The sequence below is a fragment of the Trichophyton rubrum genome (genome assembly GCF_000151425.1).
Source record: "Trichophyton rubrum CBS 118892 genomic scaffold supercont2.13, whole genome shotgun sequence".
NCBI classification, from domain to species: domain Eukaryota; kingdom Fungi; phylum Ascomycota; class Eurotiomycetes; order Onygenales; family Arthrodermataceae; genus Trichophyton; species Trichophyton rubrum.
In genome coordinates this window covers 244,263-272,205 of record NW_003456416.1, presented here as the reverse complement: position 1 = coordinate 272,205, position 27,943 = coordinate 244,263, and the positions used below count along the sequence as shown (strand labels likewise).

General features: G+C 49.1%; 14 protein-coding genes across 16 annotated transcripts in view; 7 read left to right on the top strand and 7 right to left on the bottom strand.

Moving 5' to 3' along the window:
* Positions 1-671: 671 nt before the first annotated feature.
* On the top strand, positions 672-1,010 carry TERG_12677 (uncharacterized protein; the record flags this gene model as incomplete). Its single annotated transcript, XM_047751605.1, has 1 exon — positions 672-1,010. A coding segment is annotated over one exon (339 nt), but the record flags the coding sequence as incomplete, so codon positions are not given.
* Positions 1,011-1,290: 280 nt separating this feature from the next.
* On the top strand, positions 1,291-1,870 carry TERG_08341 (uncharacterized protein; the record flags this gene model as incomplete). The annotated part of the gene is made up of 2 exons (XM_003231206.2): positions 1,291-1,672; positions 1,848-1,870. The coding sequence occupies 2 exons, from the start codon at positions 1,291-1,293 to the stop codon at positions 1,868-1,870; spliced, it is 405 nt and encodes a 134-aa protein (XP_003231254.2).
* Position 1,871: 1 nt separating this feature from the next.
* Positions 1,872-4,162, bottom strand: TERG_08340 (uncharacterized protein). Of its 2 annotated transcripts, XM_003231205.2 has the most exons (3): positions 3,081-4,162; positions 2,803-3,014; positions 1,872-2,735 (listed from the first exon to the last, which is right to left on the bottom strand). In XM_003231205.2, the coding sequence occupies exons 1-3, from the start codon at positions 3,340-3,342 to the stop codon at positions 2,001-2,003; spliced, it is 1,209 nt and encodes a 402-aa protein (XP_003231253.1). In that variant the 5' UTR covers positions 3,343-4,162; the 3' UTR covers positions 1,872-2,000. The 2 variants fall into 2 exon arrangements, with proteins under 2 accessions (XP_003231253.1, XP_047604922.1); XM_047748930.1 differs by having other exon boundaries at positions 2,803-4,162.
* Positions 4,163-4,502: 340 nt separating this feature from the next.
* On the top strand, positions 4,503-5,975 carry TERG_08339 (uncharacterized protein). Its single transcript, XM_047748929.1, has one exon. It carries the CDS (start codon positions 4,643-4,645, stop codon positions 5,174-5,176), a length of 534 nt encoding a protein of 177 aa, XP_047604921.1. The 5' UTR covers positions 4,503-4,642; the 3' UTR covers positions 5,177-5,975.
* Positions 5,976-6,332: 357 nt separating this feature from the next.
* TERG_08338 (uncharacterized protein) lies at positions 6,333-8,012 on the bottom strand (the record flags this gene model as incomplete). Its single annotated transcript, XM_003231203.2, has 1 exon — positions 6,333-8,012. One exon carries the CDS (start codon positions 8,010-8,012, stop codon positions 6,561-6,563), a length of 1,452 nt encoding a protein of 483 aa, XP_003231251.1. The 3' UTR covers positions 6,333-6,560.
* Positions 8,013-8,323: 311 nt separating this feature from the next.
* On the top strand, positions 8,324-9,070 carry TERG_08337 (uncharacterized protein; the record flags this gene model as incomplete). The annotated part of the gene is made up of 3 exons (XM_003231202.1): positions 8,324-8,454; positions 8,519-8,650; positions 8,740-9,070. 3 exons carry the CDS (start codon positions 8,324-8,326, stop codon positions 9,068-9,070), a joined length of 594 nt encoding a protein of 197 aa, XP_003231250.1.
* Positions 9,071-9,924: 854 nt separating this feature from the next.
* TERG_08336 (uncharacterized protein) lies at positions 9,925-11,712 on the bottom strand (the record flags this gene model as incomplete). The annotated part of the gene is made up of 1 exon (XM_003231201.1): positions 9,925-11,712. The coding sequence occupies one exon, from the start codon at positions 11,710-11,712 to the stop codon at positions 9,925-9,927; it is 1,788 nt and encodes a 595-aa protein (XP_003231249.1).
* A 403-nt stretch (positions 11,713-12,115) lies between these two features.
* TERG_08335 (uncharacterized protein) lies at positions 12,116-15,061 on the bottom strand. The gene has a single exon (XM_047748928.1). The coding sequence runs from the start codon at positions 13,865-13,867 to the stop codon at positions 12,671-12,673; it is 1,197 nt and encodes a 398-aa protein (XP_047604920.1). The 5' UTR covers positions 13,868-15,061; the 3' UTR covers positions 12,116-12,670.
* Positions 15,062-15,180: 119 nt separating this feature from the next.
* On the bottom strand, positions 15,181-17,455 carry TERG_08334 (uncharacterized protein). The gene is made up of 2 exons (XM_003231199.2): positions 16,411-17,455; positions 15,181-16,353 (listed from the first exon to the last, which is right to left on the bottom strand). The coding sequence occupies exons 1-2, from the start codon at positions 17,322-17,324 to the stop codon at positions 15,810-15,812; spliced, it is 1,458 nt and encodes a 485-aa protein (XP_003231247.1). The 5' UTR covers positions 17,325-17,455; the 3' UTR covers positions 15,181-15,809.
* A 1,536-nt stretch (positions 17,456-18,991) lies between these two features.
* On the bottom strand, positions 18,992-21,300 carry TERG_08333 (1-pyrroline-5-carboxylate dehydrogenase). 2 transcript variants are annotated; one of them, XM_003231198.2, is made up of 3 exons: positions 20,929-21,300; positions 20,747-20,848; positions 18,992-20,686 (listed from the first exon to the last, which is right to left on the bottom strand). In XM_003231198.2, the coding sequence occupies exons 1-3, from the start codon at positions 21,052-21,054 to the stop codon at positions 19,193-19,195; spliced, it is 1,722 nt and encodes a 573-aa protein (XP_003231246.1). In that variant the 5' UTR covers positions 21,055-21,300; the 3' UTR covers positions 18,992-19,192. The 2 variants fall into 2 exon arrangements, with proteins under 2 accessions (XP_003231246.1, XP_047607516.1); XM_047750555.1 differs by having other exon boundaries at positions 20,747-21,300.
* A 55-nt stretch (positions 21,301-21,355) lies between these two features.
* TERG_12676 (uncharacterized protein) lies at positions 21,356-22,909 on the bottom strand. The gene has a single exon (XM_047751604.1). The coding sequence runs from the start codon at positions 22,009-22,011 to the stop codon at positions 21,568-21,570; it is 444 nt and encodes a 147-aa protein (XP_047607515.1). The 5' UTR covers positions 22,012-22,909; the 3' UTR covers positions 21,356-21,567.
* A 579-nt stretch (positions 22,910-23,488) lies between these two features.
* Positions 23,489-24,683, top strand: TERG_12675 (uncharacterized protein; the record flags this gene model as incomplete). Its single annotated transcript, XM_047751603.1, has 2 exons — positions 23,489-23,536; positions 23,607-24,683. The coding sequence occupies 2 exons, from the start codon at positions 23,489-23,491 to the stop codon at positions 24,681-24,683; spliced, it is 1,125 nt and encodes a 374-aa protein (XP_047607514.1).
* A 164-nt stretch (positions 24,684-24,847) lies between these two features.
* On the top strand, positions 24,848-26,360 carry TERG_12674 (uncharacterized protein; the record flags this gene model as incomplete). Its single annotated transcript, XM_003231196.2, has 4 exons — positions 24,848-25,040; positions 25,111-25,344; positions 25,423-25,727; positions 25,791-26,360. 4 exons carry the CDS (start codon positions 24,848-24,850, stop codon positions 26,358-26,360), a joined length of 1,302 nt encoding a protein of 433 aa, XP_003231244.2.
* A 1,273-nt stretch (positions 26,361-27,633) lies between these two features.
* Positions 27,634-27,943, top strand: part of TERG_08329 (uncharacterized protein) — a gene marked incomplete at both ends in the record, with an annotated part of 2,660 nt that continues 2,350 nt past the window's right edge. Inside the window, one exon of the mRNA XM_047748927.1 lies at positions 27,634-27,680. Coding sequence (XP_047604919.1) covers positions 27,634-27,680 — 47 coding nt within the window. The remainder of the gene's footprint in view (positions 27,681-27,943) is intronic.

Below are 27,943 nucleotides of genomic sequence, written 5' to 3'. Positions count from 1 at the left end.
TGCTGCCCCAGCCTCTAAAACACTCCTCTGGCGAGCGCAGGTGTTGCCAAGAGGGTACACTCTCCACCACATCTGAGGTGCCTACGCTGGTCGATGATACCGAGACCATATGTACAATGAAGCCTCAACCAGCAGACGACGTTCCTTTTATCTCTAATGGCCATGAACCGGACGTTAATAATATACTCTCCATGGTATCCGATGAATCTACGCTTGTCGAAAATTCTAGGATTATTAAAATTCTTCTAAAGAATCAGCCATTTATCTTATATAATGATCCTTCAGACACCCAAGATATAGTGTTGGTCCGATCTACCCAATTTCGAAGATTTCTCGAGCAAGAAGAATAACACCGGCAATAGGCTATGAACGTTCTATAGCTAGCTATAGTCTTAGAAAAGCATAGGGAACAGTAGCCGGGTGCCTATATCCTACTATAGCTGCTTAGCCTGCGCAGAGTTATAATAATGGGCGATATAGACTGTAAATCAGACAAAAATTGGCGGAGGCACTACGGCGAGTCCCTTATCGCCGGTAGCCTAACAAAGAACGGGAAGATCTAGTTAGACGGCAGAAAAAGGCTCACCAACCACGGGACCTTCTATAAGAGCCGGCTTGATCATGCCTATATTCCCCCAGCCGGTGGGTTATATAGGCTCGATTTTACAGTCTTTGGAGTTGTTGGTTCATTCAAAAAGACAGCATATCTATCCAATGAGGAAATATATCGTCCTAAGAAGCAAGGAATTTACCTATATACCTCTCAGGTTAAGAATCAAGCAGTTGTGAGACACGCTAGCAGACCATGCAACCATTGCGGGTGTGATTTGGGATGTGGAAAAGAAAATGTTCAACCATGGACGGAACGCTCACCCCCCGGTATAGCGCTAAGGCTAAGTGAATCGAGTAATCCGGCTCTGGGAGATGTTTCTAAGCGGGGTAATCTACACGGAAGGAAAAGGGCAGGAACCAGGCAGGACAGTGTAAAGGAGAAGCGCCAGAGAATGTAGATATGGCCTGTTTGTAAATACCAGTCAATAGATCCATATTTAGCTGCAGACTTATATACCTTAATTTTTCATACAGAATATTACACCTAGATAGCGAGGGCAGCCAATGATATTGCTTCCGTATACGGATAGAAAATTGGGGGCGGATAATTCATTGACAAGGGGATTCTGTTGCCTAGTTTCACGTGATTCCAATACATAGTGAGCGATTTCCGATGGAAGAACATAGGTTTTCTAACGAATTTCCTCGTTCCCCTCTAATGCCTCGACGTTAAGGAATATGCCTCCAATACTGTCACTCGATGATGCGATGACAAAGGTCTCCAAAACAGCAGAAACAATAAGGTTACGGGGAAATATAAAACCACACGAAGAAAAACGCATACAAGAGGCGTTTGCCTTGCTTGCTAGAGAACCTGCATCTGCACCCAGTGCGAAAACGAAGGGGCGACGGAATACATTCCGGGATTTCTTGATCAAGTTGAACGATTATAATTGCGGTCCGCAGTTCGTCGTACTTTGCGTGGTTGGTCTTGGTCAATCGGTGATCGCATCGATGAAAGAAGGAATCCGTCTCCGTTTGCCGCCTGAAATAAAAGACCACGCACACACATTAACAGGCCCGGTCTTGCAGCGCCTTACGGAGGACTGTCTCAAGAAAGGTATGTACGCCCACCTTGAGATGGTTTTATGAATTCTAACATCGACAGCACCACCAAGTACGAGTACTGTATTGGAGAATGAAGCACTTGTAGATGTGCAATACCGGAGAATGGAGCTTCAGCAACCTTCCCAGTCCCTAGGGGAAAGTGATATTTATTATTTAGAATACAATAGTCTTCGCTTCGCTCCGACAATAAAAAGGGTTTGGGGCAGCCATATCAGAAGTAGCCGGTGTGGACCACGTGATAGTCACCTGACGTAGTCTCTTTCAACAGGTAAGTATCTGATAACTAATAGAAGTAAAAACATGACGAACAATAATTGATATTAAACACAAGTCTCTCGAGGAATCTGGCCAACCCAATCGTCGATTCTCGCATGCCGCCAGCCCTCCTCATGTTCATCGTATTCTTCGCTGGAATCGTTATCTTCCTCCATCTCATCATATCTATAGCACGTCGACTCTTCCCAGTCACTATCGTTACTGTCGTCATGAACCGCGTCAGGAATGTCTGCAGCCCCTTTCAGCGCCACCAGACGTTGAAGTACCCATTGCATCTCTAGTATATGCCAGTCCGGCAACGGTAGCTTCTCAGGGTCCTTCGTTATCAGCTCTATAACTTCACCCGACCTGATGATATGCTCATCTCGGGAGCTGCAGATCGCGATATCTTTCGGCCGGAAATCATGGGCGAGGGCTGGGATGTCCATCAGGTCAACCATTTCCTTAGATCTTTCAACCTGACGCTTATTCAACCAGTAGAAGCCAAGTTTTAAGGATCTTCCATCTGATGTCGCTTCGATGGGCTGGAGCGCAAATAAACCTTTCGCATGGTATCTGTGGAGTGAAAGAGAAAAAGATACCTCATTCTCAACAAATTCGGTACCATTTTTGAAACGACCTTCCCATTTCCCGATACGCTGGGCCCACAAATTTTTAAGCAAGCTAAAGAAGTTTGCTCGGTCGTCGCTTTTATTAAGAGAAACAGGGAATAAATGAGCGGCATCGATAGGTCCAGCGCTCTTAGTAACAATGCACTTGAAATCATCTCGCTCCTTGCACTATAGCCCGCTATTAGGAGGGAATATAACTCCGGGGATAAGTGAGAAAATAAAAATGCAGACTCACCATCCTGCTAACCAGTTGAGATCTAGACGGGCTTGAATCAATAGATATATTCCGCGATGTACTACGCTTTCTCTTGAGGCATTGTTCTCCCGAAGCCCGGGGTTCCGTGCTCGACATAGCTTGTCGACGTGGTGATGGTTCAGAATAATTGGGTTGTGGCGAGCGTGCTTGGGCAGAAGAGACGGTCGAGCTTGGACGAGGTTTCTGACACCCTGCCAGTGGCGAAATTGACATGTTAGGCACAGAAATAATTCGAAAGAGGGGCATCTCAAACTCACATTTTCCGACGATTTCATCCTCCTCCATCGAGCTCGAGAGTCCTTTCCGCATTGTGGCTTTTCCCTCCTCAGTTGCATTCTCGAACGACTGGCATAGCCCTTCTAGGTACTGGATATCACATAACATCAGAGAAGCCTGAGCACCCCGAGCGACTTTGTGATCTTCCAGGAGCCCCTTCAGCCTTCTCAGTAGCTCCAGGCGGACAGGATCGCGGAGTTCCGCTCCTGGCCCAATCTTGGCCTCGTCAACCTTGTGCTGCATGATTGCAGGCGCGGGACGGGTAAGGGTTCAGCAAGGATTGAATGATCTGATGAAACAAACGCGAAAAGCCGTATCGATTCAGCGGAAGCTGAAGAGGACAGAGCAACAAAAAAGAAGTCAGAGAGATGTGGAAAAGACGAGAGAAATCTGGCAGAGACGATGTAAGAAAGAGGAGAGGAGGTGAGGTGATATTGGACAATAGCATTAATATCGTGCGGAAGGCACGTTGATGACATTGATGAACGTTGATGCCAAAGGAGAGGATGCAAAATGACAGCTACCGAGATGATTACTAAGGCAACCAGACCAATAGCATTGTAATATAGTACAGCCAATTATATTACCTTAAATTTAATTAGTAAGACATGTTAACAATATTGACCAATAATACGTAGAAAAATCTTACAGATGGCGGTGGCGGTGGCACAGGTAGATGATATAAGTCCGGCCCGAGGTGATGACATCATCACAGAGACATCACGTCGGTTTTCTTTTGGAGGCTCGCAACGACATTCAACCTGATATTAACAATTGATATCTGGGATCTTCTTCTGATACAGGTTAATAGTAATATATCACCATCTACCAGGCCTAATTCTCATGCGACGGATGTCCTGTATACCCCACAATGGAAGCCGAAAAACAGGAGCAGACACCGGCCTTAGCCAGCCTACCACCAGAGATTATGTCCATGGTAGCAAGCCATCTCCCACCGGTTGATGTGGCCTGCCTTGCCCTATGTAACCACGCAACTCTTTCTATCCTTGGAGCGTGGGACATATTGGATGCGTTTCCCAATGATCGGCAGGTGTTTTTAAACCGACTGGCGGCTGACCTCCCACCGTTCTACTTCTGCCACTTTTGCTCTATTCTCCATCCTAGGGACTGCCTCGATCTTCCTGGGCCAACACTCCTTCCTAAACCTCCACTTTATTTTCATGAGGGTAGGGTTAGCTCCCTCCGTCCATTTCTTGTGCACCCAGAGCTGGACTCTCTTTATTCCTTCTACCACTACCACTTGCAGCTCGCTATGAAGAGGCACTATTGTGGACCGGAGCACGGTATCTCGACGGATTCTCTACTCTTTACCGAAGTTCATAGACAAAAAGAAACCTCTACTACCTCTTTGTTATCCGTTGAAGCCCGGGTCTGCTCGGGTCCTTGCCTATGTCTGCGGATTCAAACGTGGGCCGCAGTAGAGACCCGAAGCATAGATAGGCTCATTCTCAACATAAATTTTGTATTTCTCTGTGACCATGTTGGACTGAGACGTGTTGGAATAAGAGGCCAAAACCCAATAATGCCTCCATTGGTTAGGTCGGCATTCACCAAGTCCAAAATCTCTAAACAGCGTGGACTCCCCTTTGAACCAGATGTCTTCAACTGTCGAGCATGTGGTGCTGACTATCAGGTGGAGGTAAGAGCTCTTGACAGAAACAGACTGGCTCTAGTAACTACTAAATGGATAAATCTTGGAGCCGGCCTTGACCCTAATGATATCCGTTGGAAGAAGAATAGCCAGATACAGTATTCTGTCGACTCGGATGCTATAAGATCGTCTAGAGAGACTCTATCTTTGTTTGAGGGTGCAGAAGGCCCCTCCCTGGATTCTCTAACCCAGAAGAACGAATCATACTTATTATATGATAGTTATATGTACTCCTTGGACCACTGGAAGTTTAGAATCTGGATGATGCAAGGCGGAAAACATGGCTGGTGGTTCCATTTCTCTTATAAAGTGGCCGGAATTTTTGTCCAATTTCTTCTTCTCTGGCCATGGTGGACTGGTGCCGCTGTGCTTTACCTTTCTGCTTATTGGTATAACGTACTATAAATCAGGACAATCTCTAATACGGATCCGTTTTATTTATCTCTCTTCCTACCTAATCACCCAGCACTGCCTCTTACGGATATCTCTTCCTGCCTATTATGTAGGCATTGATATGTTTCCACCTCTTGATGACTATATGCCATCATATGGAAGGAGACATCGATTCATGGGCTATTCTTTCCTATTATCAGTTGCAGAAGGTGCTGATAACACTTATATATATACCAACAAGACCCTTTGCTCTTTCTGTTCTGTTATCCTCTATTGTTTTTTCCATCCTCCGATTAATGTTGACTTTCTCGCGTTCTTCCTCTGCTGACTAGCTCCTTCCGTTCTCGGAAGGGGGCTGGTTTCTATAGCGACGCGGAGCGCGTCCTATATACAACCTTTTCTTCTTCTCCTCCTCCTTTTCTTTCTCTTTTTTTCCTTCTCTTCCTCGCGCCGTGACGCCACACCACATTATCACATATATATTTTCCAATTATATATTGTTATGATGGCTAGCGAAAAGCCGACCATTTGGGCTATTCTACAAACGGGGCAGCCTAGCTACAAGCCTTGTGGCCGATCCTGGTTGTAGCCGTGCCATACATAAGTAGGCAATCACGAAAAAACTAATCGGCACCGGGGGGAACCACCTGACTGTTGAAGAAGACGGATTGGTTCTTAGCAACCGTCAGACGGATCCAAACAGTTCTCTGTCTGGATCCGTGCGCGGACTGGCAAAGTCTATTGACAACCTTGCCGGAAGAGTTGACAAGCAAACACAGATGATGAGCCAGCGAAAAGGCTCAGGGGTTGACACCCAGGAGAGGAGGGCTTCTCCCATAAGCCCCCCTTAGGGTAAAACCCCAACAGGACCCTCCTTGAATGAAAGGTTTTCATTCGGGGCATCGCGGTGTGTGAGGTTCCCCGCACATCGCGAGGCATCAGCGACGAGCTTGCACTTCTATGCAATACCATCCTCGTGCTCTTAAGCTGAAGCTAAGACGAGCTCATTGAACGGTATACAATGTTGACACAGGTATGCAACGTTATTTTCCGCACAATAAGTGTCACAGGGAATTGGATATGCGAGCTCATGAATAATTGTCAATTTACTAACTGGGATTCGATATCTAGACATACGATAAAAAAACCTTCCCTAGTTTATGAAATATATATATACATATAAGTAATGCTATATTTGTGATGTGCAATGCTAGCAGGCACCCAACAGTAAAAAGACCGCTGAGCTATAAGAAAAAGAAGAGCCGAGCGAAACCTTCTAGCTAGCTAGTTGAATAAGCTGCGTCTGGCTGTTAACATATTGGATGTGTGTATGTTAGAGGATGTGTGTATGTTAGAATCAGACTCGTAAGTCAAACACCGGCTCAATAACTAGCCACTACACAACTGTCCATCCTCTATCTATTATCTCATCCAGATATGGTGCTAACGCCCAGTCTGAACCTCGGCTCCCTAATTCAAAAAATCCCACCACCCCTCCGCTTTCATCTTCGTCAATCACTATAGGCGAACCACATATTCCGGCACAAACCTCCGCTCCAGCAGGACCAATATACCGGTATATATTTTCTGTTTGGAAGCGGGTAAACTCAACTTCAATGCCCGGAACCTGGGGAGGAGCGAAAAGTTGAATCCCAGCGACTCTCAAAAATACTAAACCACTTGCCATTCCATCAAGTGTACACCAGGTATTGATTGGTACCTCACTGGAGCGAAGAAGTCTCTTAGGTTGTTGAGACTCAAAGTATTTGTTATTTGTAAATGATGTCGACGGATGAAGTTTGACTAAGGCGACATCGAGAGCTGTGAAACGTTCACTTATTTGTCCTATACAGAGTCCATCGGGGAATAATGAAGGATGGTACACGTCATCGGAGTACGGGAAACTATGATTTGATACTGTTAATCTGGAGCCTTCAGAGGATCTAAGTAATACACCTGCTGTTGTGGCTATTGTTGTATCAAGGTAACCTCCGTCTATAGAGGTTGTACCACTTTCTACTCTAACGCCAGGACATAAGCTGTGTAGTTCTGTTGAAAGATAATTTGTCATATCATGGAGACTGGCGGTTGGTTTAATCACGCGCTCTCGCCCTTGGACCTTAAGGTCCCAGAAAGGTGTTTGGCTATGGTGGTATAATGTGAGATGATTCGCGACTCTCCCTGGTAGTGATCTCCTTTCGTACACCCGTCCATCATCAGCTCTAAGTTCAACTATAATTATAGAATGAACAAAGCTGATTGACCTAATATTCATCATATCCTTGAGCTTATGGAATACCACTTGGTACTCCTCTTTTGATGGTTTGCCCCATTTACTATAATGGAATATCACAGGGATAGGATCAGGTAGTCTCGGGTTGCAATAGCTGATATCTGCCGATAGCGGGTTGACTGGGTGGTCTGGTGGGACAAAAAGACATGGGACACAAGCTACCGTTAAAGGCACTGGAACTGGGGGCGAACGCGTCTCGATAAAGATTTCTGGCCATGAGATAGTTAGCCCAGTTGCAGAGAATGTGTTTAGTATCCATTGTTTCTCGGAACTTGTAGGGTAGCGAAAATCTTGTTGTGAGCTATCCCAGAGCGTGAATGGCGCCTTGTCTGTAATGTGTCTTGACCAGCTGCCATCATCTGTCGTGGCCCAAGATTGCTCTGGACGACGGGTAGCTTGCTTTTGCTCCTGCACTTTAACATCGCTGTTGTCCGGATGGGCGTGTGTGGGCCCTGAACAAAAGCTCTCCCACGGCTCACCGCGCGATGGAAAGGCGATGTAAGGAGTTGTATATCGAAGAGAATTGACTGGAGAAGCTCTTTGATAGAACGCCATGCCGATAAATGTGATCTTAGTTCAGCAAGCAAAGGTGATGAGGAAATAAAAAACAAAGATAGAAGAAAATATACGTTGCACAGCGCGGTCAGATCAAGGGTTCTTATATGTCCCTAGTTAGTTCGTTCTCGGGAAAGGCTATGACCTCATCTACGGCCACTTCCACAATTAGTTACCTTTTCTCTACCTATATGGTTAACTAAAGACTCGCCACATCCATCAACTTAACACAATAACTAGCTATAGTGCTCGTTGGCTTGGATTTCATTTTAATTCCTCCTCCATCTCTATTTAACTAGCGAGTAGTAGCTATGTCATCGATGCAGAATAGCGACACCACCAATGGTGGTGAGGAAAACAATCCTATGACGATAGATGACATGAAAGCATGTTATTCTCAAGCTGACGTCGAAGATGCTATGTTTACCCGCAATTATGTTGAGTATTAACCTCCATTACTCCTATTCTCCGCAATACCCACTAACAAGATCACCAACCATATCCAGGTACCGGAATAAAGAAATAAAGAAGTTACAAGACGACATCGAGACAGCAAAGTCGTCGAACGACGTCGCTGGCGTGGAACACCTTGAGAAATGCTTGCGGGACTACAAGGCGGAAACGCCATCTTTACCTCCGTAAGTATAGCTGATCGACACTGACAATCCAGCCACTACCACAATAACTAGTTATAGGTGGTTTTTAGTTTGATCTAACGAGGGAGTAGTATTGACCCTACTGAACGGGGAGACCTGGACGCGGATGTACTTTGGAGAATCCGCGTCCTAAAGTACCAAATTTATCCCGACTCCAGTGACTTCCTACGTGAGAATATAAATGCTATTCTGAACGCGTATCGTCGGGGAGAGCTGAAATTAGACTTTGATCAAGTCACTGTATGGTTTGCAGGTAGGCTTGTTTATGGGCCTGTTCCACGGAAAAATTTTAACCTCGGGGCAATGGTAATGGAAAAGGGGCGCGGCTTTTATGAGAAGTATGGCCCAGGCACCCTATGGGCTGAACCGGTAGCTATCCGAACCCTTGAATTTCTATTTTGATATTTTATTGATAAATTATCAACTTGCTGAGATATGAGCCTTTAGAACATACCGGTTACCCAAAAATGATACGTGCAAGACTTACTCCTCAAAACGAGTTTCATCACCACATGGTTTGTTAAGCATCACTACATCACTTTCTGGCTTGGCTTGTATTCTTATCCAATAGCTGCTATTATTTCAGTGTCAAAGTTAGGGGGATTGGACTCGCCCATGAAATTACAGTTGACAATGTTCTTGACGATACAGGCTCATCTTACTTTGAGCTATTTGGTAGAGATCTCACTTGTCTCCAACTACCTCCAGATTATCCAAACTTGTTAGGTACTGCCATAATGGATATTGCCAATGGTAGAGTAGAGCGGAGAATACTGAATGTAGAAGTGCAACTTCTAATAGATGGGGTCCCTTTCGGGCAGTTTGTACAAACTACCAGCTTTCTTACTCCAAGAAGCCCGGCAGGCTCCAGTCACTGCTCTGGGATGTTTCTCCGCTCCTTATTTTTTACCGCCACCTGCCCGGATGGGCGAGGAATGCTTTATGTTTCAGATAAAAAAACCGGTGTAACAGGCCCTCTTCCTGCAGTCTAAATAACTTGATGGGAAGAATACCGTCTTCTGTACTAATACTTGTGAATTTTGCCCCTGAGGTTTTCGATACAGTATCTGCTTAATGCTATCAATTCCATACCACATACTTGGTATACAAATGGTTACGCATATTTTCTGACTACAGAACAAAATTTTTATACTATCAATGTGTGTATATTTCGCTATTCAATATATTTATGGGGTATAATTAAGAAGAAATTAGTCTATGAGCTTATTTAAATGTAATAACTAATGAAAGACAACTTAACGCGTCTGGGAATTTGTAGTGCTAACGCGGGAAAGACCGGTATTTACACGATCAATATCGTAGGGGTTCCCTTCATACTCGACGGTTGCTGCTGTACGAGTACGCGTGAGACCAGATCGAGCAGATTGTATTCTGTCCAGCACCTCTCGTGCTTCTAGGCTGTTTCTTCTCGGTATAGGGCCGGCCTCTGATACCTCTAAATCACTCTCAAGGTGCGCTGAGTTTGCCTGCATAAGTTTTTGCATAAATGCATCCGCCTCCCCAGCAAATTTGCAGCGTTTTCGAATGTTTGCGCCGTATATGTAGAACAAGAAAGGAAAGGGAACACACGCCAGTGCCAGGAAGGCGGGAATAGTTGAGGCCCAGTGGATTCCAAGGTTCTGGTACATATATCGGGTAAATAATGGGAACGCTGCGCCAAACAGAGATCGAAGCACAGAATTCGCGGCAAGGACCGAGGCAGCATATATAGTATATGCATCAATGAGATAATTCATTAGACTCAAGAAAACAAGGACCATGCCGAAGCCAAACGGAGCCGATGCTATGATTGATACAATCCAATGTATCTGAGGTCCATTAGTCCAAGCAAACCAGAAGAGCCCGATCGGAATAGCAATTCCCCCAATAATCGCAACTGGCAGCCGTTCTTCAGGAGGTGCGAAGCCATTGTATTCCTTCGAAACTTTTGCATATCTTTTGTTATCTAGAAGGTTGATAACCATAGCGGCGAGAATTCCGCCAAGGACTCCCAAGAATGCAAGCCCTCCGATTCCGGGGCTCCAACCCCTATGTTGCTGATAAACGACCGGAAATGCTGAAAAGAGCATGTAAAGTGTTCCATAGACAATTGCCATATATGTTGACAGCAACAAAACGATGGGTTCGCGGAATAAGAGAATCCAGGGTCGCATGAGTGCAGTCTTGAAAGCTTGTCCAATGGATAATTTCCCTTGTTCAATATCCATTCTGCTCGCGTATACCTTTCCAGTAAGTTTAGACAGTCGCTGAGCCCTCTTGCGAAGGAGCACAGGGGGATATGTTTCCGGAAGGAAAATAGAACCAATAATCCAGACAACTCCAGAGAATATGGCCAGGAATCCTTCGACCCATCTCCAACCTGCTGACTCTCCAAGAAATCCTCCAATAACTGGACCCAGTACTGGGCCCAAAAAAGGGGCTATGGCGAATATGCCCATGGCCAATCCACGATGTGAAGCCGGAAACATATCTGCAATTACACCCCCGGCATTAGTCAAAGGGGATGAGCCAAAAGAACCAGCAAAGAATCGGAGAACAAGCAACGTTGCCATATTAGGGCTACCAGCTGCCCCAGCATTAAAGGCTGTCAAAGCAAGGTAGGTGCCGAAGAATAGCAGTTGGCGGCCAAATAATTCGCTCATAGGAGCCCATATCAGTGGGCCGATTGCAAAACCAAGGACGAACAAGGAGACACCCAGTGTAATAACTTCCGCGTCAGCATGAAATTCTTGAGCAATTTCGATTGCTCCTCCGGTATATGCAGACGATATCAAGGCGACGGCAAGCGTAGCTATGGCAACAACGAAGGTGATCGACCATTTTTTCACGGCAGAGTAGTTCATCGGGTTTCGAGGATCGCTTGGAATCCATTGTACAAGATAAGGGTCTGCTTCCGTTCCGGAGCCTGGGTAGGGATAATTAATTATCTCTGGTGTGACGGCGCCTGGATCAGTTACTTGTCTCCAGTGAGGAATCTTGGTCGGTATCGACTTCTCTCCCTCCATGGCATTGGCATCAGCCATACCTTCTTATTGTTGTTCAAGTGCAGAGCCGCCCTCCAAGCAGTAGCGATATAAAGGAGAGCCAGCAAGGTAAAGGGGCTACTGTTCGATAAGCGTTAGGGTAGAACGGGGTTGCTGCTTAGTGTGATTTTAGGGATACAAATGATGCCGCCATCTAACTAAGGGGGAAAGCAGGTGCTTTTTAAAGCGATGCGCACGCAATCGATCCTCGTCATCGGGTGAGCCGGGTTGGACTAAAAAAAAAAGTCTGATAGTGCAAGCTGATACAACTGCATAAGTGGATACATAACAAGCTCCTTCGCGCTGGTGAAGTTTCTTATCACCTCCTTTGGCAATCCAAGGCGCGGCAAGTCGAAGATATGACGTTAACAAGAGGCCCTAGACCTCGGCTGAGTCAAAGAAAAGTGCCGTGACCCGAATACGAGTTCGTATTCTAAGTATCCTGGTTCGCTCGTTTCCTGACGGACGACCTTTGGTCCGAGTAACTGGATATGAAATTTTCTTTTAACGTTTATTCGGTCTCACTTCCAGTGCCTCGGCTGTTTCTCTAGCGAAGCAACGAAGAGAATTCCGCGTTTTAGTCTAAGGTGTAAAGTAATTGAGGATGCTGCAATCCACTCCGCGAGCCCCTGGAAAACCCGTCCAGCGGCTAACAATGATCCCGTGCCTGTGTGGGTTAATATTGGAGGACAAGCCTTGAAACGGATATGTTCATTGTCTAAATGCTTGTTGGGCTTGTTTTGCTCTGGCGGGCGGTAGCTCAGCACAACAGATCAAGGCTCTATACTCCGTAGAGCTTCTGACAGTCCTAAAGTGAGATAGACTTTTTATTTTGGCGGACGGGAGCAGCCTAAAACTAGAATCGTACGATGCTGTGGCCTCCTTTGCTATGACTAGTTAGCTTTCCCGGGCTATAAAAAGACCCCGTCTAATTTTGTTAACTTGTGGCCTCCAAAATTCAAGCTGTGCCAGCCAGTATCACTTTGCCTGATGGCGGCGGCACGCCTATCTTCCCTTTATTCTTCCCCTTGGTGTGCACCCTTTGATCATTCGGGTCGAAGCCACCATTCCCCCACAATGCCCATTCCTCGGTCTCGCGCATATAGTCTTCAGGAGTAAAGGATTCACCAGTTTGCTTTTCACGTTCCAGGAGTTCAAAGAAGCGCTCATAATTGATCCTTGTATGCCATTTGCCGTTTATCAGGAAACGCTTGGATGCAAGCAGGACACAACAGCTATGAGCATGCTCGGCGGATAATCCATATGAAAGGCCACGCCGTTCTAATTCCTCATTCAGTGCAACCACAAACGCAACAATTTCGTGATAAAAAGGAACATTCTGCATTGTTAAGCCCGCATTTGAACTGGAACTTGTTCCACAGTAAGTCACACCTTTTATTTCGATAAAACAAGGAAGACCTTTCTCGACGAGGTCAGCGTAGCCCTCGACCTCATCATCGATGTTGAATCCTTTGACGAGAGTAAGTCGATACACAGTCCTGTGCACATTTCTCTTTTCTCGAAGTATATCCAGACAACGCTGGAGGCGTTCCCAGAAGTCTCGATGCAAAGGTCGGTCAATTTTGCGGAGGCTTTCGCGATTACTAGCGTCAATGGACACATATAACTGTGTCACTCTTTGAAGGGCAGCCAATTCATCAGGATGCTGCGCATTGCAGACCAAGAAGCTGGAAATATGCTCACCATGGAGAAGAGAGAGCAACTCGTTGATGTGAGGATAGAAAATCGGCTCGCCGACCAAGCTCAGGGCGCAATGCCTGATCCTCATGGCTTCTGCGAAACGCTCGGCCCTAACTCCGGGAACACCGCGCAACATCTTGATTTTCTTGTAATGACCCTCCTTGACGCCATTGAAAATTAGCTCTGGAGGATCGACTTTCCAGCGCCATGTGGTTCCAACCGGATTCGTTCCATGTCGCCAACAGAAAATGCATTTGTTACTGCATGAGAGGGAAGGTGTCGATTCCATACAAAGGTGCGATTTGATTCCATAGAAAGAGTTTTTGTAGCATGAACCACGCCCACGTAGGGCTGATTTTGTCCACCTGCAGATTTTGACACCAGAGTGAGATCCAACAATGGTGTATCCCTGTTTTGTCAATGCAGTATACGTTGGAGAAGTTGACGGTACCATTTCCTTGCTGGAAAGCGATGATATTTTGGTAGAAGCATAAGTGGTGAAGTCAATAGGTTCATCATCAAGAAGGACTTCTGGATTGAATTTGATATCTTCAAGGTCGGCAACTTGGGAATTTCTGGTTTTCGTTCGTCGTGGGCGGTTGAGGTTTTGGGGCTGCTGACTGTCTTCCTCTGCATCTTCCTCGTCACTTTCTATAGGGTCACCGCTACCCGGAACACCTTCACCCAGGCCACCACCATTCTCAGATATATCATGGAGCACCGAAACGATCCCGTCACACCACTCTTGCAAAGAGTGGTCTCCGTCAGTCTTCGCGTCCCCAAACCCGAGAGGGTAGGCGCGCCGTTTGCCAGTCAGCTTGGCCAACCACTTATCAACAGCTACCGCCTGGGAACAAAAGCCTTCTTCCACAGTTGGCCATCCTTCTTTATCGCCAAAACCGAAAACAGAGTACCCGGTCAGACCGGACAATGGCGAAGTATCAATGCGGAAGTCATTGTGAGTTTCGTCTAGGTGGTTGAGGAAATTATTGATGATGCTGTCAATGTCATAGCTTGGTAGTATTATGCAATACAGGTACGACAATCCGGGCTCTGATGTCGGTGGCTTTGGTGCAGTCACAAAGTAGTCGTCGAAATCAATGTAGGATAAATCATGTAATTCAGGGTCGAGAACCTTGCATTGGGCATTCTGCGGTGCTGCTTGTAACTTGGATCTCACACTCTCGAATGCAGCTCGAGCACTTTTCTCTGTGGTGCCCGTCAAAGAAGTAAAGAAGAAGATGGGTCGAATGGCAGAGACAGCTTGAGCTGTGACATTGGCAACCCCCTTCAACGGCCTCAAACCACGGAGTCTCTTTGGCCCAGGCTTAGGTTCACTTTTCAAAGGTGTAGACTTTGCTAGCGTTGTATTTCCTGGCTGTGCTGGTTTATCACTAATAGTTGTCTTTTGAGTAACTTGCTCCACTCCTCTCGGTTGGCTTTCCACCTGCTTGCGCTGGCTCGAGAATTTGGTTACTGCGAGAAATGTGACAACTATAATAACCAATATATATGCCCGATAAGCATGCCATAGTGATAAAGCGACTAGAATCCCAGCGGTTAGTTATCGGTGACTAGCGGGGAAGGGGAACAATCGCGTGCTTATCCATTAGTTATCTCTCACTTTGAAGGGGTATGGCAGCCATGGTTTGCTAGTACCAGGTTTTATTTTGCCAGACACAGTGCGGGCAGGAAGCACCGCTTGGTAGATCTTGACCTCTTTTTCAACGAGATACGTCGTCTTGTGCGGAGTAGCAATGGATGGAATATCTATCAGGATACAATCTTTTACCTTTAATATTCTCTTTTTTTCCTTAGGTAATCCTGCTGGGCGGATGCTTACGTCATGTTTGCACTGTTTACGTCCGGATTAACTATTTTCTATGCCAAGACTGAGGGGCCAGAGATTCGCAACGCCCGAAAAGGTCAACGTCAAACATCGAACATCCATTCTGAATATGAATCAACGCTCAATTGAAAGAGAAGTGGTTAAGCTTGGAAATGATTCTGATTAATCTAAGACTTAAACGTCTATTACAACATGCGAACCCTTCAGTCTATCGTGCTGCAGAAGGTGATAAACTATGAAAACAATTCCCATGTTTTTTTGCCGTTGTGAAAAGCCAGATGCTCGCATGCTCCCAAAAGCAACAAGGATATATCCCCATAGAAATGACCCAGAACGCCATACGGAACGCTGAAAGATAAAAGACAAGCGAAGACCAAAAAAAAGTCGAGATATACAAATGAAAGGGAAAAGGTAAAGGGGCCCGGATGGTTCCCTGGATCGCCTTCCGCGTCCTACACTGGCCGAATGGCGCTGAGTGTATCATCAAATGAAATCAAAAGAACAAGGGAGAGACATGATAAAAGCGACGATAGTATTGTCGAGAGAATTAGAAGGCAATTCGGCTTCGGAGTTCCTTCCAGAGGGCAGTCTGGCTGGCAGTTGAGCGTTCGATGGCATCTCGGTTCTCTTCTGCGCGACGAAGGAGGTACATGACACACTCCTCGGTGGAGCCCCAGACGACGTACTTGTACACCTGGGCGTCCTCATCAACCTCGCTGGTGGACTGGGTGATGCTCATGGAGAGCTCATCGGCCATTCCCATAAGCTGGGAGTAGACGACGTCAGCAAGGGGAAGGCCGTGGCGGATCTGGTCCTGGCGTAGGGCACGGATCTTGTTAGTGCTCTCCTTGTTGTGACTGGCGAGCACCAGGCTTATCTTGGGAGCGGAGTGGTCTTCGATGTGCTGGGTGGCCAGCATATGAGCTGCTTCGTCAAAGGCATTATCAGTCTGCTCCTTGGTATCGAAGATGACATGGCGAGGGTCAGAGTTGATGTAAGCACCTCGCACGAGCTTGACACCGAGGGTGAATCCTTCTTGCTTGGCTCGCTGCAGGTGCATGGCCAGGGTAGCTGGAGAATCCTTGAGGTACCTATAACATGGGTTAGCCCTGGTTCGATGAATGTTAAGAGACAGGTAAGAAACTCACATCTGATATGTGTTGTAGATGACGGTCTCACCATCCGTGTTGTATCTCTGCATGAGGTCCATGGTCCAGGCATCGATGCTCTTCTTCTGGGAGTAGTGCTCGGCATCAACGCAAACCCTGACGTTGTTCTGCTTTGCTTGGACACAAATTTGCTCAAGAGCATCGGCAAGGACAGGGTCGATAACTGCACCCTTCTCGAGCAGCTGGACAGCCCCCTGCCCGGCACCAGAGTACTTGATAGCAATGAGATCACCAGAGCTGGAGTACTGAATGGTTTTGAGAGTGCCATCGAGCCACTGGGCGACCTGCTTGCGGTGCAGGGTCTCCATCTCGGCTGGAGTGCCTGTCTGGTCGATATTGTGGTGTGTGTCGACCTCCTTGGCGTAGGAGAGAATGGCACCGCGGTATCCCATGGCCTTGAGCCCTGAGACGGTCTGTCTGACCTCAGCCTCGTTACGGCCGGCGCAGAACTGGGCATAGAAGATGTTGTCGAGAAGGTAGTTCAGGACCGGATTGCCCGTGATGACCTTGAGGTTCGATTTGAGCAGACTAGAGGCAATATCCATGAGAAAGGGGCGGGACATGGCAGTCTGAATAGCAATGCTGCGGAGAAGATCCCTGTTTGGCAGTCTATCGAGGGCTCTTTGTGGCTGCTGCTGTGGTATCTGATGCCCAGCGACATCCTCAGCAGCACTACCACCGCCGCCAACTACTGGAACGACAGTCTGAGGTACCTCCGCGCCGGCACCCCATGCTGGTCGAGGTCCCAGGGATCCCTGATTGTCCGTGGGGATGTGAATGGGGCGGAGCTTCAAAGACGAAGCATTCTGAACGGTGTTGGTGATGGGAACACGTCTGATGGCAGACGCTGCTTTGGCGGTGGTACGAATGTAGGATGGTACACGAGAGGCCATTTCACTATGTGGAGGTTTATCTGCAGTGTGCTGTCTCTTCTGATAATGATCTGGTTTGGTCTGAGGAAAGGAAGAGAGAAGGAGGAGGAGGAGGAGGAGAGGGAGTCAACAGTGAGGAAGGGGAGGGAGGGAGGAAATATATAAGTGTGACTTGACGGTGTGCCTGTCCAGGCGGGACGGAGGAGGTAGAGTGTGACGGCGAGACGGAGGAAGCGAAGAAAAAAGGGCGAAAGGGCGAAGCTGCTGCTATCGGCGGAACGAGAGAGAAGAATGTCGTCTTCCGAGAGTCCGTAAGCGACCGTTTCCGGGCCTTTCCTGGCACTTCCGCCCTCACATGACCCAACTTCGCCTCCTTCCTCTTAGCTTTTTGTTTTTTCTTCTCCATCTTTCCCCCTTTTGGCGCCAACTTTACTCTTTTTTTGTTTTTCCTTGATTACTTAAAAATCAATTGCGTTTTTCTGGAGTTGCTTCTGCGAGTTTCTTGCAACAATTGTGGAGTACTGTTACCTGTAGGGCCCGCTGCTGCTGTTCAAGCTTATCTCTTGGCCGGAACGCCAGGTCTTCTGCACGATGACTCCTGAATGGACGGAGTACGGGGGGGAAGAGGGAGTAAGAATCTTCAAAGGGGACACCTCAATAATGCGGCCAGTCAATGATGTGACGGGAGCATCACACAGCCAAGGACCGACCGGCTCGATGGTCATTCAACCTTTAGTCACTACTCTGTACTCCGCACTCTCTTGTGTCTTCTCCGTGAGGTCACCCGGAGAGCGTTTGCTACTCCGGCACTGCCGAGGGTAGGAAAACGTTAGCGAAGGAGCGGGAAAGCGAGGAGGAAAAAGTTGAGCTATCCAGGTGACAAGTGCTGGTGGATAAAAAACAGTCGTAGTAAGCAAGCAAGGCTTCTCCGGAACTCCGTGCATATACTCCGTAGCTTAGTAGGAGCTAACTAGCTAGGAGAAGCGTGTCTAAGCATGAATAATGAAGAATAATGCGGGTGGACTATCCAAGAGTGGCTGGCTGGGCCCTCCTAGTCCAGGGCGAGATAACACCGAGAGACGGCCACGTTGGCTCCTGGAAGGAACTAGGCAGATTCGCGGGGGGGAGAAAGCAATTCACAAAAAGGCACAACCAAGCCCTCTAGCCTACGCTTGGCCCTGCGCAAGGCCTGGACTATTATTCTTTTTATTTTTTATTATAAGTATATTTATTTTTCGCCCTCCCTTCCTTGCTTTTGTTTTCTTTCTTTCTTGCTTTTTTTTTTTTTTTTTTTTTACTTTTTTGTTTGCTGATGCAGCTCTCCCTTGTGTGCGTGGCAGACGGCCGATAGGGCGACAGATGGAAATAAGCGTCGCACGGATCTCGGCATGCAAGATCTGCTCCCACGTCTTATCTCTGTTATTAATAATATACCAGGCACTATCAAAGTTGTTCGGCTGCGCGTAACTTTCGTAGTTTAATCGAGATAAGAAAGTTCCAGTAAGCTTTTAACCTTTTGATCTAGCTTTAATCGGCTCGTACTAGTACATACATGGTTAGACAAGGAGCTTGGGGCGCAGTGAAGCTGACTGATCCAGCCAATGGGGGAATAAAATTAAAGTGCAAAAAGAAAAAAAAAAAAAACGCCTGGAGAGCCAACAACAAGGAGAGAAAAAAAGGGGGCCAGGGTTCAAGCCCTAACTGCCCGAAAGCGGATCCTCGGCAGGGGTCACGGGACAGGTCACGGGGTAGGGCAGAGTTTTCTTCGTTTCTGTTTATTTTAGGGTATTTTATTAAGGCCTGGACCGCCTTGGCAGGGCCGGCCGATGTCGGGCAAGCAGCATGATAGAAAGGATAGCATCGTGAGCGACGAGAGCGACGAGGTCTACTTATTTGTTGCTGGGATACTCGACCTCTGAACAGCCGAGGAAGTCCTCCTTGATGGAGCGGATGTTGACGAAGCGGGTGAGCAGGTTGGCGCTGCCGGCCTTGTCGTTGGTGCCGCTCGCCCGGGCGCCGCCAAAGGCCTGTTGGCCGACCACGGCGCCGGTGCTCTTGACGTTGAGATAGAAGTTACCGGCCGAGTGGCGCAGCGCGTCTTCAGCCAATCGGAGCACGTTGCGGTCCTGCGCAAACACCGCGCCTGTCAGTCCGTAATCCGTCGTTCGGTCGATCAGGCTGCACATCTCTCTAAACGCGCTCTCGCCAGCAGCGTCATCGTAGACGTACACGGCCAGCACGGGGCCAAAGAACTCTTTCTTCATCAGCTCGTGCTCGGCATCGCTGACCTGCAGCACGGTTGGCTGCACATAGTATCCCTGCTTCTTGTCGTGGTGGCCGCCGGCCAGCAGCTTAACGCTGGAGTCCTGTTTAGCCGCATCGATGACGCCGGCCAGCTTGTCAAAGGAAGCCTCGTGGATAACGGGGCCAATGAAGTTAGCAAACTCCTCTGGTGGGCCCATCTTCAGCTTCTCAGTCTCGCGGACTAGGATGTCCCGGAATTCAGTCCAGCGGCTCTGCGGCACATACACGCGAGAGGTAGCACTACACTTTTGTCCCTGGAACTCAAACGCACCCCGGACGGTGTTAATAGCAGCGTTATGGATATCGGCAGAGCTATGGATAAGGTGGAAGTTCTTGCCGCCAGTCTCACCCACGACGCGAGGGTAGCTGCGGTAGGTGCCTGCAGCGATTCCCTGGCCAATCTTACCATATAGCTCGCGGAAGACAGCAGTGCTGCCAGTGTAGTGCAGGCCGGCAAAGTCGCGGTGCGCAAGAGCGACCTTGGTTACCATCTGGGCATCTCCGGGCACAAACTGGATCACATCCTTGGGCAGACCGGCCTCGAGCAGGATCTTATGCGTCAGATAATTGGCGTAGACGGCATGTGGGCTGGGCTTCCATAGGACAACGTTGCCCATCAGTGCAGGTGCTCCAGCCAAGTTACCTCCGATGGCCGTGAAGTTGAAGGGCGAAATGGCATAGACAAACCCTTCGAGGGGGCGGTACTCGCTTCGGTTCCACACGCCTGGTGCATGGTGCTCTGGCTGCTGAGCATATAGCTCCTCGGCGTACTGGACGTTGAAGCGGAGGAAGTCAGCCAACTCTGCAGCGGCGTCGATCTCGGCCTGCCATGCATTCTTGCCCTGGCCCAACATGGTGGCTGCCATGATCTCGTAGCGGTATTTCCCCGCCACCAGGTCAGCGGCCTTCAGGAAGACGGAAGCTCGGTCAGCGAAGGGGAGACTCTCCCAGGCTGGTTTGGCCTTGAGTGCATCCTCGATCATGCGCGAGACGTCCGCCTCAGTGGCATTGAAGTATTTGGCGACAGTTTCAGCGTGGGCAGAGGGGTTGCGCTGGACATCGGCGGTGGCAGAAGAAGACTGACCATCCGGTTGTTAGCCCAGGTGACCGTTTCCGGCGTTGAAGAGCGTTTAACTTACATCTTTGAAGTGGTAGGGAACCTGGACGGGGAGAGAGGCCCTGAGCGACTCCAGGGCTGCCTGCAGCCCCCGTCTCTGCTCCGAACCTCGGGCGTAATGATGCTAATTACCAGCGTGCACCAGTCAGCTTTCACCAGCTCACAGAAACAAGCTCATATCCCCCAGATCAATTGGGTTCTTACATTGGGTTCGTTGGCGATGGTGGGTGCTCTGAAGCTGGACAGAGCTCTGTATCGGATGGCGTTGCCGGCCAACGGCTGACGGGCCAGGCCCAGACGAGCGGAGCGGGAGAGCAGCGATGAAGACATGGTCAGAAGGCAGCTTAGCTCTTTATTCCTCGTTTGACGTATCCTGTGACTATGCGAGGTTGTTTAAGGCACAGAGAGAGACGAGGTAACAGGAAGCTGTGAGAGAGAGATGGGATGGACGATGATGACAAGAGAAAAGCTCTGCCTTTTGCTTCCAATCTGGCCTGCGAACGAGGCGGCGACGCCAAGAACCTTCCTTCTTGCTTCTTTTCAGGTTCGTTTTCTTGGGTGCCGGCAGGAAAGTCGCTGCTAACGTCGGAAGGCCGCGGGACTGGGAGGAAAAGTCGGAAAAAGACTTGGAAGCTGTGAAGCTGACTCAGCAGAGCTCCGAGGAAGTTTTAGCAACACCAGAAGAATACTCGATATATAGAGATTGACAATATCGTTCTTATTATTATTAATTACGGAAGTGTCTGTACACGAAGCCGTTTTTACGGTAGTTAACATAAGTCTTGGAGCGGAAAAGAGAGGATACAAAGTGACGAGCCAAGGAAGATGCTGGTTCTACGAGAGTCAGACGTGGCGCCGATGCTGCAGCAGCTGACGCTGGAGGAGTGTCACCGTCTGCTGCAGGCACTCTGGCGCAGTCTGGCAGCATACTCGGCCAATGGTGGCAGCGAGGCCGGAAGCGTCCACCAGCCAATGCGGGAGTCGATACGGACGGCAGACGGCAGCACGACGCTGTTCATGCCAGCGTCTGACACGACAACGACGACGGGCATCAAAGTGGTCACTCTGCCTGGCGCTGGAGGACCCCCCGCAGGAGCCATCGCCCTCTTCTCCCCCAAGAGCGGGCAGCTGGAGGGCATTCTCAACGCCGAGATGATCACCGCGTTTCGCACTGCACTCGCTTCCATGATCCCGTTTCATCTTTTCCAGCTGCCCCAGACTCAAGGTCAGGATGGGCGGGGAAATAGGATGCTCGTTTTTGGCGCCGGCAAGCAGGCGGAGTGGCATATCCGTCTGGGACTGCTGCTTGCTCCCAGCATTGCCTCCGTCACCGTCGTCAACAGAGGTCGTGGGGGGCTCGACAGGCTACGGGCCAGCCTGGGAGACGTTGCTGTCGCCCGTCCAGGCGTTTCTTTTGTCTATATCTCCCGGGAGGAGGAAGAAAAAGAAGGAGAAGAAGCAAAGTACGAGGGCCGGCTACGTGCTGCCGTCTCAGAAGCCGATGTCATTTTCTGCTGTACTCCATCCACCGAGCCGCTCTTCCCTTACTCTTATCTCCTTCGTCAGCAAGCCGGCGGCGAAGGAGAGGACGCTCAGGAGAGGAAGAGACGGTTCGTCTCCATGATAGGCTCGTTCCGGCCGCACATGCATGAAGTTGACACGGACACGTTGCTCTCGGGCCAGACGCTCCTCGTCGACTCCAAGCAAGCCTGTCTCGCTGAGGCGGGCGAACTGATCACTGCAGGGGTGCGGCCTGAGCAGCTTACCGAGATTGGCGAGCTCTTCCCTGCCTCCTCCTCCTCCTCCTCCTCCTCCCTCTTTGCTTCTTCATCCTCCTCGAACATTGTTTTCAAGTGTGTTGGCATGGGGATCATGGATCTCGCGGTTGGGAGGGAGCTTCTCTGCCTCGCCAGTGAGAGGGGAGTTGGTGTCTCCATCCAAGGCTTCTAATTTATGCACCCATGCATGCAAAATTCGACACCTATCATGATCCCCATATGCGGCCCTGTGCCCTGTTTTCATTCCTGTTTATATAGAGTTGCGTGTATCTGACCTAGAATCTCGTATATGCAACCGTCTCCATATTCTTCCCGTATTCTCCGTTCTCTGTAAGCTCCGAAGTTCCCCATCGCAGCAGCCAGTCAGCATCCGCTGGCCTAACAAGCATCAGCCGACCTTCATCTTCTTTTTTTTAGTCTGTTTAGTTCGCTTGTTTGCTTCTCGGGTTTGAGAGATCAAAAGGGAAAAAAGGGCCCCCCCCTCTCTCTCCCTGCATCCCATGCTTATATCTGCGACTTGCTGGGTTCGCAATGGACTACCGGTGTCCTCGCTACCTCGCCTGCCCCTTCGTCACCCTCACAAAGCCTTGTATCCGCTACCTTCACCTGCCCCAGCGCCGTCCTCCCCCTTTTCTTTTCTTCTGCTCCATCCGGGGGCTCCAGAGGTTCGTCAAAAGCCAGCTTATGTAAGAACAGTGCTTAATACGCATCACCTGACCTTCGCCGGAACGTCGGCCTTGGCGCGCTTTTCCGCCCAAAAGAGCGAGAAAGCGGAAGCAACAACGACAAACGACAACGTCTTTCTCACCTCAACGGCTTCATTCTTCGCTCTTCTGCATTCTTCCATCTGCCTCGCTTCGTGGCTTATCTCTCTTAGCCTTCGCCAGCGCCGGGATACGCTCTGCCTGTTGCTTGGGACAGCCCTCCCTTAACCGTACGGCCCTCCACAAAAGCCCGCCCATGATACTGTGGGCGGGAGTTCTGCAATGTCCACCGCTGCTCCCACCGGAAAAGTCCATAAGCGAGCATACCAGGTACACCCCCGTGATTGATACATACCCTCTGCCTGCATTCATCGCCGAACAGAAATTGACTCTTGACCAGGCCTGTATTCCGTGTCGAGAGCGGAGGGTGCGTTGCGACCTAGGTTCCGTCGATCAACCGCACCAAGGGCCCTGCGGTAGGTGTCGGCGGGAACGCAAGATATGTCACTTCTCTGCTACGCGAGGGCGCAAGAAGACTGCACCCACTCCCACTCCTGCGCCCTCTGGCCCCGGTGATTCCATTGCCGGCACCTCGGTGCCCGCCGCCCCCGGCATCACTGCCACTCCTACTACCGCAGGCATCACCCCTACCCGGCCATGGGAGGAGTCGGCAATAGCCATTGCAGGCACCCCAGCGTCGCTCCCAGGGCTCGTTACGCAGGCTGGTGAAAGCTCGGTCAGCCCCATTGCTGTCCCTCCAGCCATCAAACGCGAACACTCCCTCCAACATGTCCTTGCACACGATACCCCGCGTCCCTCCACCCGCGGCGATAAAACGGCCGAAAAGCTGCTTAGAGACGCCGCCTACACTTCTCACGATGCATTGAACTTACTCTTCGAAGCCGGTAGACATAGTGAGCGGGTCTCCAGGCCGGACCATCGCCACCACAACAATCATACCGCTGGAAGCGCCTCCCAAAGGCTGGGTCCGACACCCATCCGCGAGCTCAGACCATCTGCCGCCCCGAGCCTTCATGATAACACTCCGGACTTCCACCCTTGGTCAAACCTGCGTTTCGTCCGCACCGGCCTGATCACTGCCGAAGAAGCCTTTGATCTCGTAAATTACTTTCATACATACCTTGCTCCATTTACTCCAATCGCTTCCTCCTCCTTCCAGGATCCCTCCATGCATGCTGAACTGCTCGAAGAGGAGCCCATCCTCGCCATGACAATCCTCATGCTGGCCTCGCGATACATGAAATTATCAGGACCCGGGTCAATATCTAGATCTTACATGGTTCATGAGCGACTCTGGCAGCATCTCCAAGGGATGATCTCCCGCATGATCTTCGGCCAGGAGCAGTTCACTGGTGGCACGCACATCACGATGCCCCTCCGGAGGCTTCAAACCTTTCTACGCACGATATCCCCTAGCTGCTCAAACTTGGTAGCCTCAGGACACTTGCAGCTGTGAGCCTCCTTTATTGTCGAGTGCATCCACGGTCCCTACATGTACCGCTGAGATGATGGGGACAGCATCGTCGTGAAAGATGATGTCGAAGAACAATTGCAAGCACAGCCGGTATAGGCGGCAGAATACGTATCGACTGGCTCGAACCCGTCTGGAGATCCGATCGGATGTGTTGGTCCATGCTCGGGAATGCTCTCGCTTTGGCTGTTGAGCTCGGTATATTTGACGAATACGACAACACCACTATAGGAGCTCGCGAGTCCCGAAGAGACATCTGGAGTAACCCTTCATCCAGCCAGCGAGCATACCTTGTCCAACATCTACTCTGGGTCTATCTTACACAGACTTCAGGCCGCCTTGGTAGGATCCTTTTTTTTTTCTTAATTCTTTTGACCCCATCCGGAAACAAAGTGACTGATATATTCTATAGGATGGAAAAATTTGACGTCTGTCTCAGTGTCACATCACGATACCAGTATAAAGCATGGTGACACAATTCGCTGTTGGGTGGGCGTCGCTTCATTAATGAAAAGGGGCAATGAGCTGTTGTTTCCATCCCGCGAGCGGACTCGGGAGATCGTCAAGACTGGCGAATATCTAGCTGTCCTTCGTGTCCTTAACCCACTCCTCCGCGAATGGCAGAAAGAGTTTGATCGTGCCAAGTGTAAGTCTTCCGTCTCACTATTTGGGTGTCTAACTGAAATACAGAGCTAATGGGGCCCTCGTTATCCCCTCGACGCAGTGTCAAGGCAAATGAGATCCATCTTGACAATTGAATTCGGATACGTACGGGTATATATTCATAGCGTCGCCCTGCAGGCTGTCATCGAAAATTACTATCACGTCATGCATGAAGGCGGCACTATGCCGGAAGCCAGCTTGCTCGAACCCTTTGAGGGCAACAGGGAATACTTCATGGAAGTAATCGCATCAGCAAAATCGATACTCCAGACGGTTGTCGAGGATCTGCTTCCAGATAATCATCTGAAGCATGTTCCAATTCGAACTTACTCAAGGATTCTTGCCGGTGCTATGTTTTGTTTAAAGGTTGGTTGGCTCCGTGTGTAGTATTTCTGTATACCGCTCTCTAAACCGTTATGTCATCGTTAGGCCACGTCTCTTGGCGCCAAAGACTTTGAGACGTCAGGGTCATTAAGCCTCGTTGAACGCACAGCGGATGCGCTATGCACATGTGTGGTGGATGATGTTCACTTAAGCAACCGATTTGGAGAGTTGCTGCATGCTCTGGCCGCAAGTTTGCGGAACAGAGTAGTGCAAATGACGGCAAGTGAACAACCAAGCGGAAGTATTACTCCCAATACTCTGGCTTCCCATCGTCAATATGCTCAATCTTTTGAAGGTGATACAAACAATCAGATGATGGTGTGTGGCCCTGGCTCCTATCATGAATTGTCCATGGGTCGAATGGGACTGGGGGACCACTCTATCGCTGACCCAGAGTATGACAATTGCCAGGCTGGCTCTACATCTGCTACAGCAGCGGGCACGCCTGCTTATTACGCCATGAACCCGGCATCGGGATTGATTGATCAAGTCCAGAACGATCCATTGATAAACTTTGCCGGGTTGGGCCCCAATCAACTTGGTTGGTCCGGTGGGCAGGACTTTTTCGATATGCTCGGTCCCCTGTTGGACGTACAGTACGAGCAGTATAAATGATAAATTGCCTGCCCGCAACACTTTTTACGCGCGCGCGCGCGCTTTCGCGTGAGAGTATTCAAATGTAGCAAGGGGCCTAGTGTCCCTTATTTTGGCATATCCTCACAGGCGGCGCGCGCCGGCGTTGGAGAAAGGAGGTGAACGAACTGGACATGACCAGTCGAACTATCCGCAAGTTTTCAGTCCCAAACACACCCTTCTCTCCACAAAAACAACCAAAAAATCAACAAAAAATCAATCAACAGCAACACACACCACATAATATTCTGACACGCGCACACACGCACACACATCATGCACTCAGGGCGAACCGCGACTCGAGCTATATCTAACTACAGACAACTCGCAGCCGGCCTCTGACATGGATGTGTGGGAGAAAGTATGCTAACCTCTGCTTGCAGTTAATTAAATGGAACACGATGTGGTGACAGCCTGCCTTGAAAGCAACGGCGGCTTGAGCTCTGTCTCCTGACTTCAAGCGCAGAAGCGATAATACAACACCACAATCAGCAAAAATAGAGGGTACAAAACGCAAAAGGAAAACGACAAGACAGAAGGGAAGCTGGTTCCTGGCGTGATGCTCCACTGGTGGGTGTGTCTTGTGACAAGCCAAAACAATAACCCGTTTCCACCTTGCTTCGAAGGTCAGCTTACTACCATTGTTCGAGAATATCTAACGTGGCTATCTACAGTAATATAGGCACACCACTTGCCCGCCGACGAGTTACAGTCTCTCTACCCCCTCCACCTACCAATCTGCATCCACAACATCAATACCACTGCCAACCAGCAACAACCACGGTGGTTCTCACCTTTCATTAACCAGTTCTCATTCAATAACGAAGTATAGCGGACTAGCTAACTCGAGCCGTACGTCTAGATTGTTTCCTTTCTTTTCTTCTTTCATTTAGATGAATTATCCACACTGCATGCTGCGAGCCAGCGTCGCGAACGGCAGTAAATAGGCGGGACGAGAAGGATAATGACAGGATAGCATTCGGTCTCCCTCATTATCACGTTATCTTTCGATTTTTTTTTTTATCTTTTATTACCGTTATTTACTGTCTTCGGAGCATATCAGATATTAGGTTATGGCGGCCATTCGGAATACTTCTGGTAGGAGACGGCCATCTGCTTCCAAGCTTGTTTGATCATAATGGCTCTCGGCTTTTGTCTTTGCTTATTCATTTCAGCGAGGAGTCAGGCTGGCTTGCTCTTTCTAACTAGAAACTTACAAAGACCTCCTACGTCCTCCCGAGGTCCATCTGCGGCCATGGGAGTCCTTCTCGGCTCTTTCAGCTTTCAGCCATACATGCCATGGTAACCAGCCCTTCGTCAATCTACTATAGTTAATCAGTTATGGAGGATGAACGAACGTTATCATGCTGTTCGTGCTTATATACTAGTACCAGAAAAATGCAGACGTCGAGATAATCGGGAATTGCCATCGATACAATTCTGTAACAGATAAGATTGACGGGAAACACGATGCATAAAGCTGTTGATAGACAGGATAACTGCTTATCCGGGTTGGTCGCCTGAAAGCATCCAACTATCTCCTGCTGAGTTGTCTATCAAACTTG

What these genes read in the sequence shown, in the direction of transcription:
- TERG_08339 (XM_047748929.1), top strand. Translation starts at nt 4,643, where the DNA reads ATGCCTCCATTGGTTAGGTCGGCATTCACCAAGTCCAAAATCTCTAAA.
- TERG_08335 (XM_047748928.1), bottom strand. Translation starts at nt 13,867, where the DNA reads ATGGTACCGTCAACTTCTCCAACGTATACTGCATTGACAAAACAGGGA.
- TERG_08333 (XM_003231198.2), bottom strand. Translation starts at nt 21,054, where the DNA reads ATGTCTTCATCGCTGCTCTCCCGCTCCGCTCGTCTGGGCCTGGCCCGT. An exon ending in CCATCGCCAACGAACCCAAT is followed by an intron (nt 20,849 to 20,928) that starts GTAAGAACCCAA and finishes GCTGGTAATTAG; the next exon opens with CATCATTACGCCCGAGGTTC. An exon ending in TTCCCTACCACTTCAAAGAT is followed by an intron (nt 20,687 to 20,746) that starts GTAAGTTAAACG and finishes CCGGATGGTCAG; the next exon opens with TCTTCTTCTGCCACCGCCGA.
- TERG_12676 (XM_047751604.1), bottom strand. Translation starts at nt 22,011, where the DNA reads ATGCCACTCCGCCTGCTTGCCGGCGCCAAAAACGAGCATCCTATTTCC.
- TERG_08334 (XM_003231199.2), bottom strand. Translation starts at nt 17,324, where the DNA reads ATGGCCTCTCGTGTACCATCCTACATTCGTACCACCGCCAAAGCAGCG. An exon ending in ATCTACAACACATATCAGAT is followed by an intron (nt 16,354 to 16,410) that starts GTGAGTTTCTTA and finishes CCCATGTTATAG; the next exon opens with GTACCTCAAGGATTCTCCAG.
- TERG_08340 (XM_047748930.1), bottom strand. Translation starts at nt 3,342, where the DNA reads ATGCAGCACAAGGTTGACGAGGCCAAGATTGGGCCAGGAGCGGAACTC. An exon ending in CTCAACTGGTTAGCAGGATG is followed by an intron (nt 2,736 to 2,802) that starts GTGAGTCTGCAT and finishes AGCGGGCTATAG; the next exon opens with TGCAAGGAGCGAGATGATTT.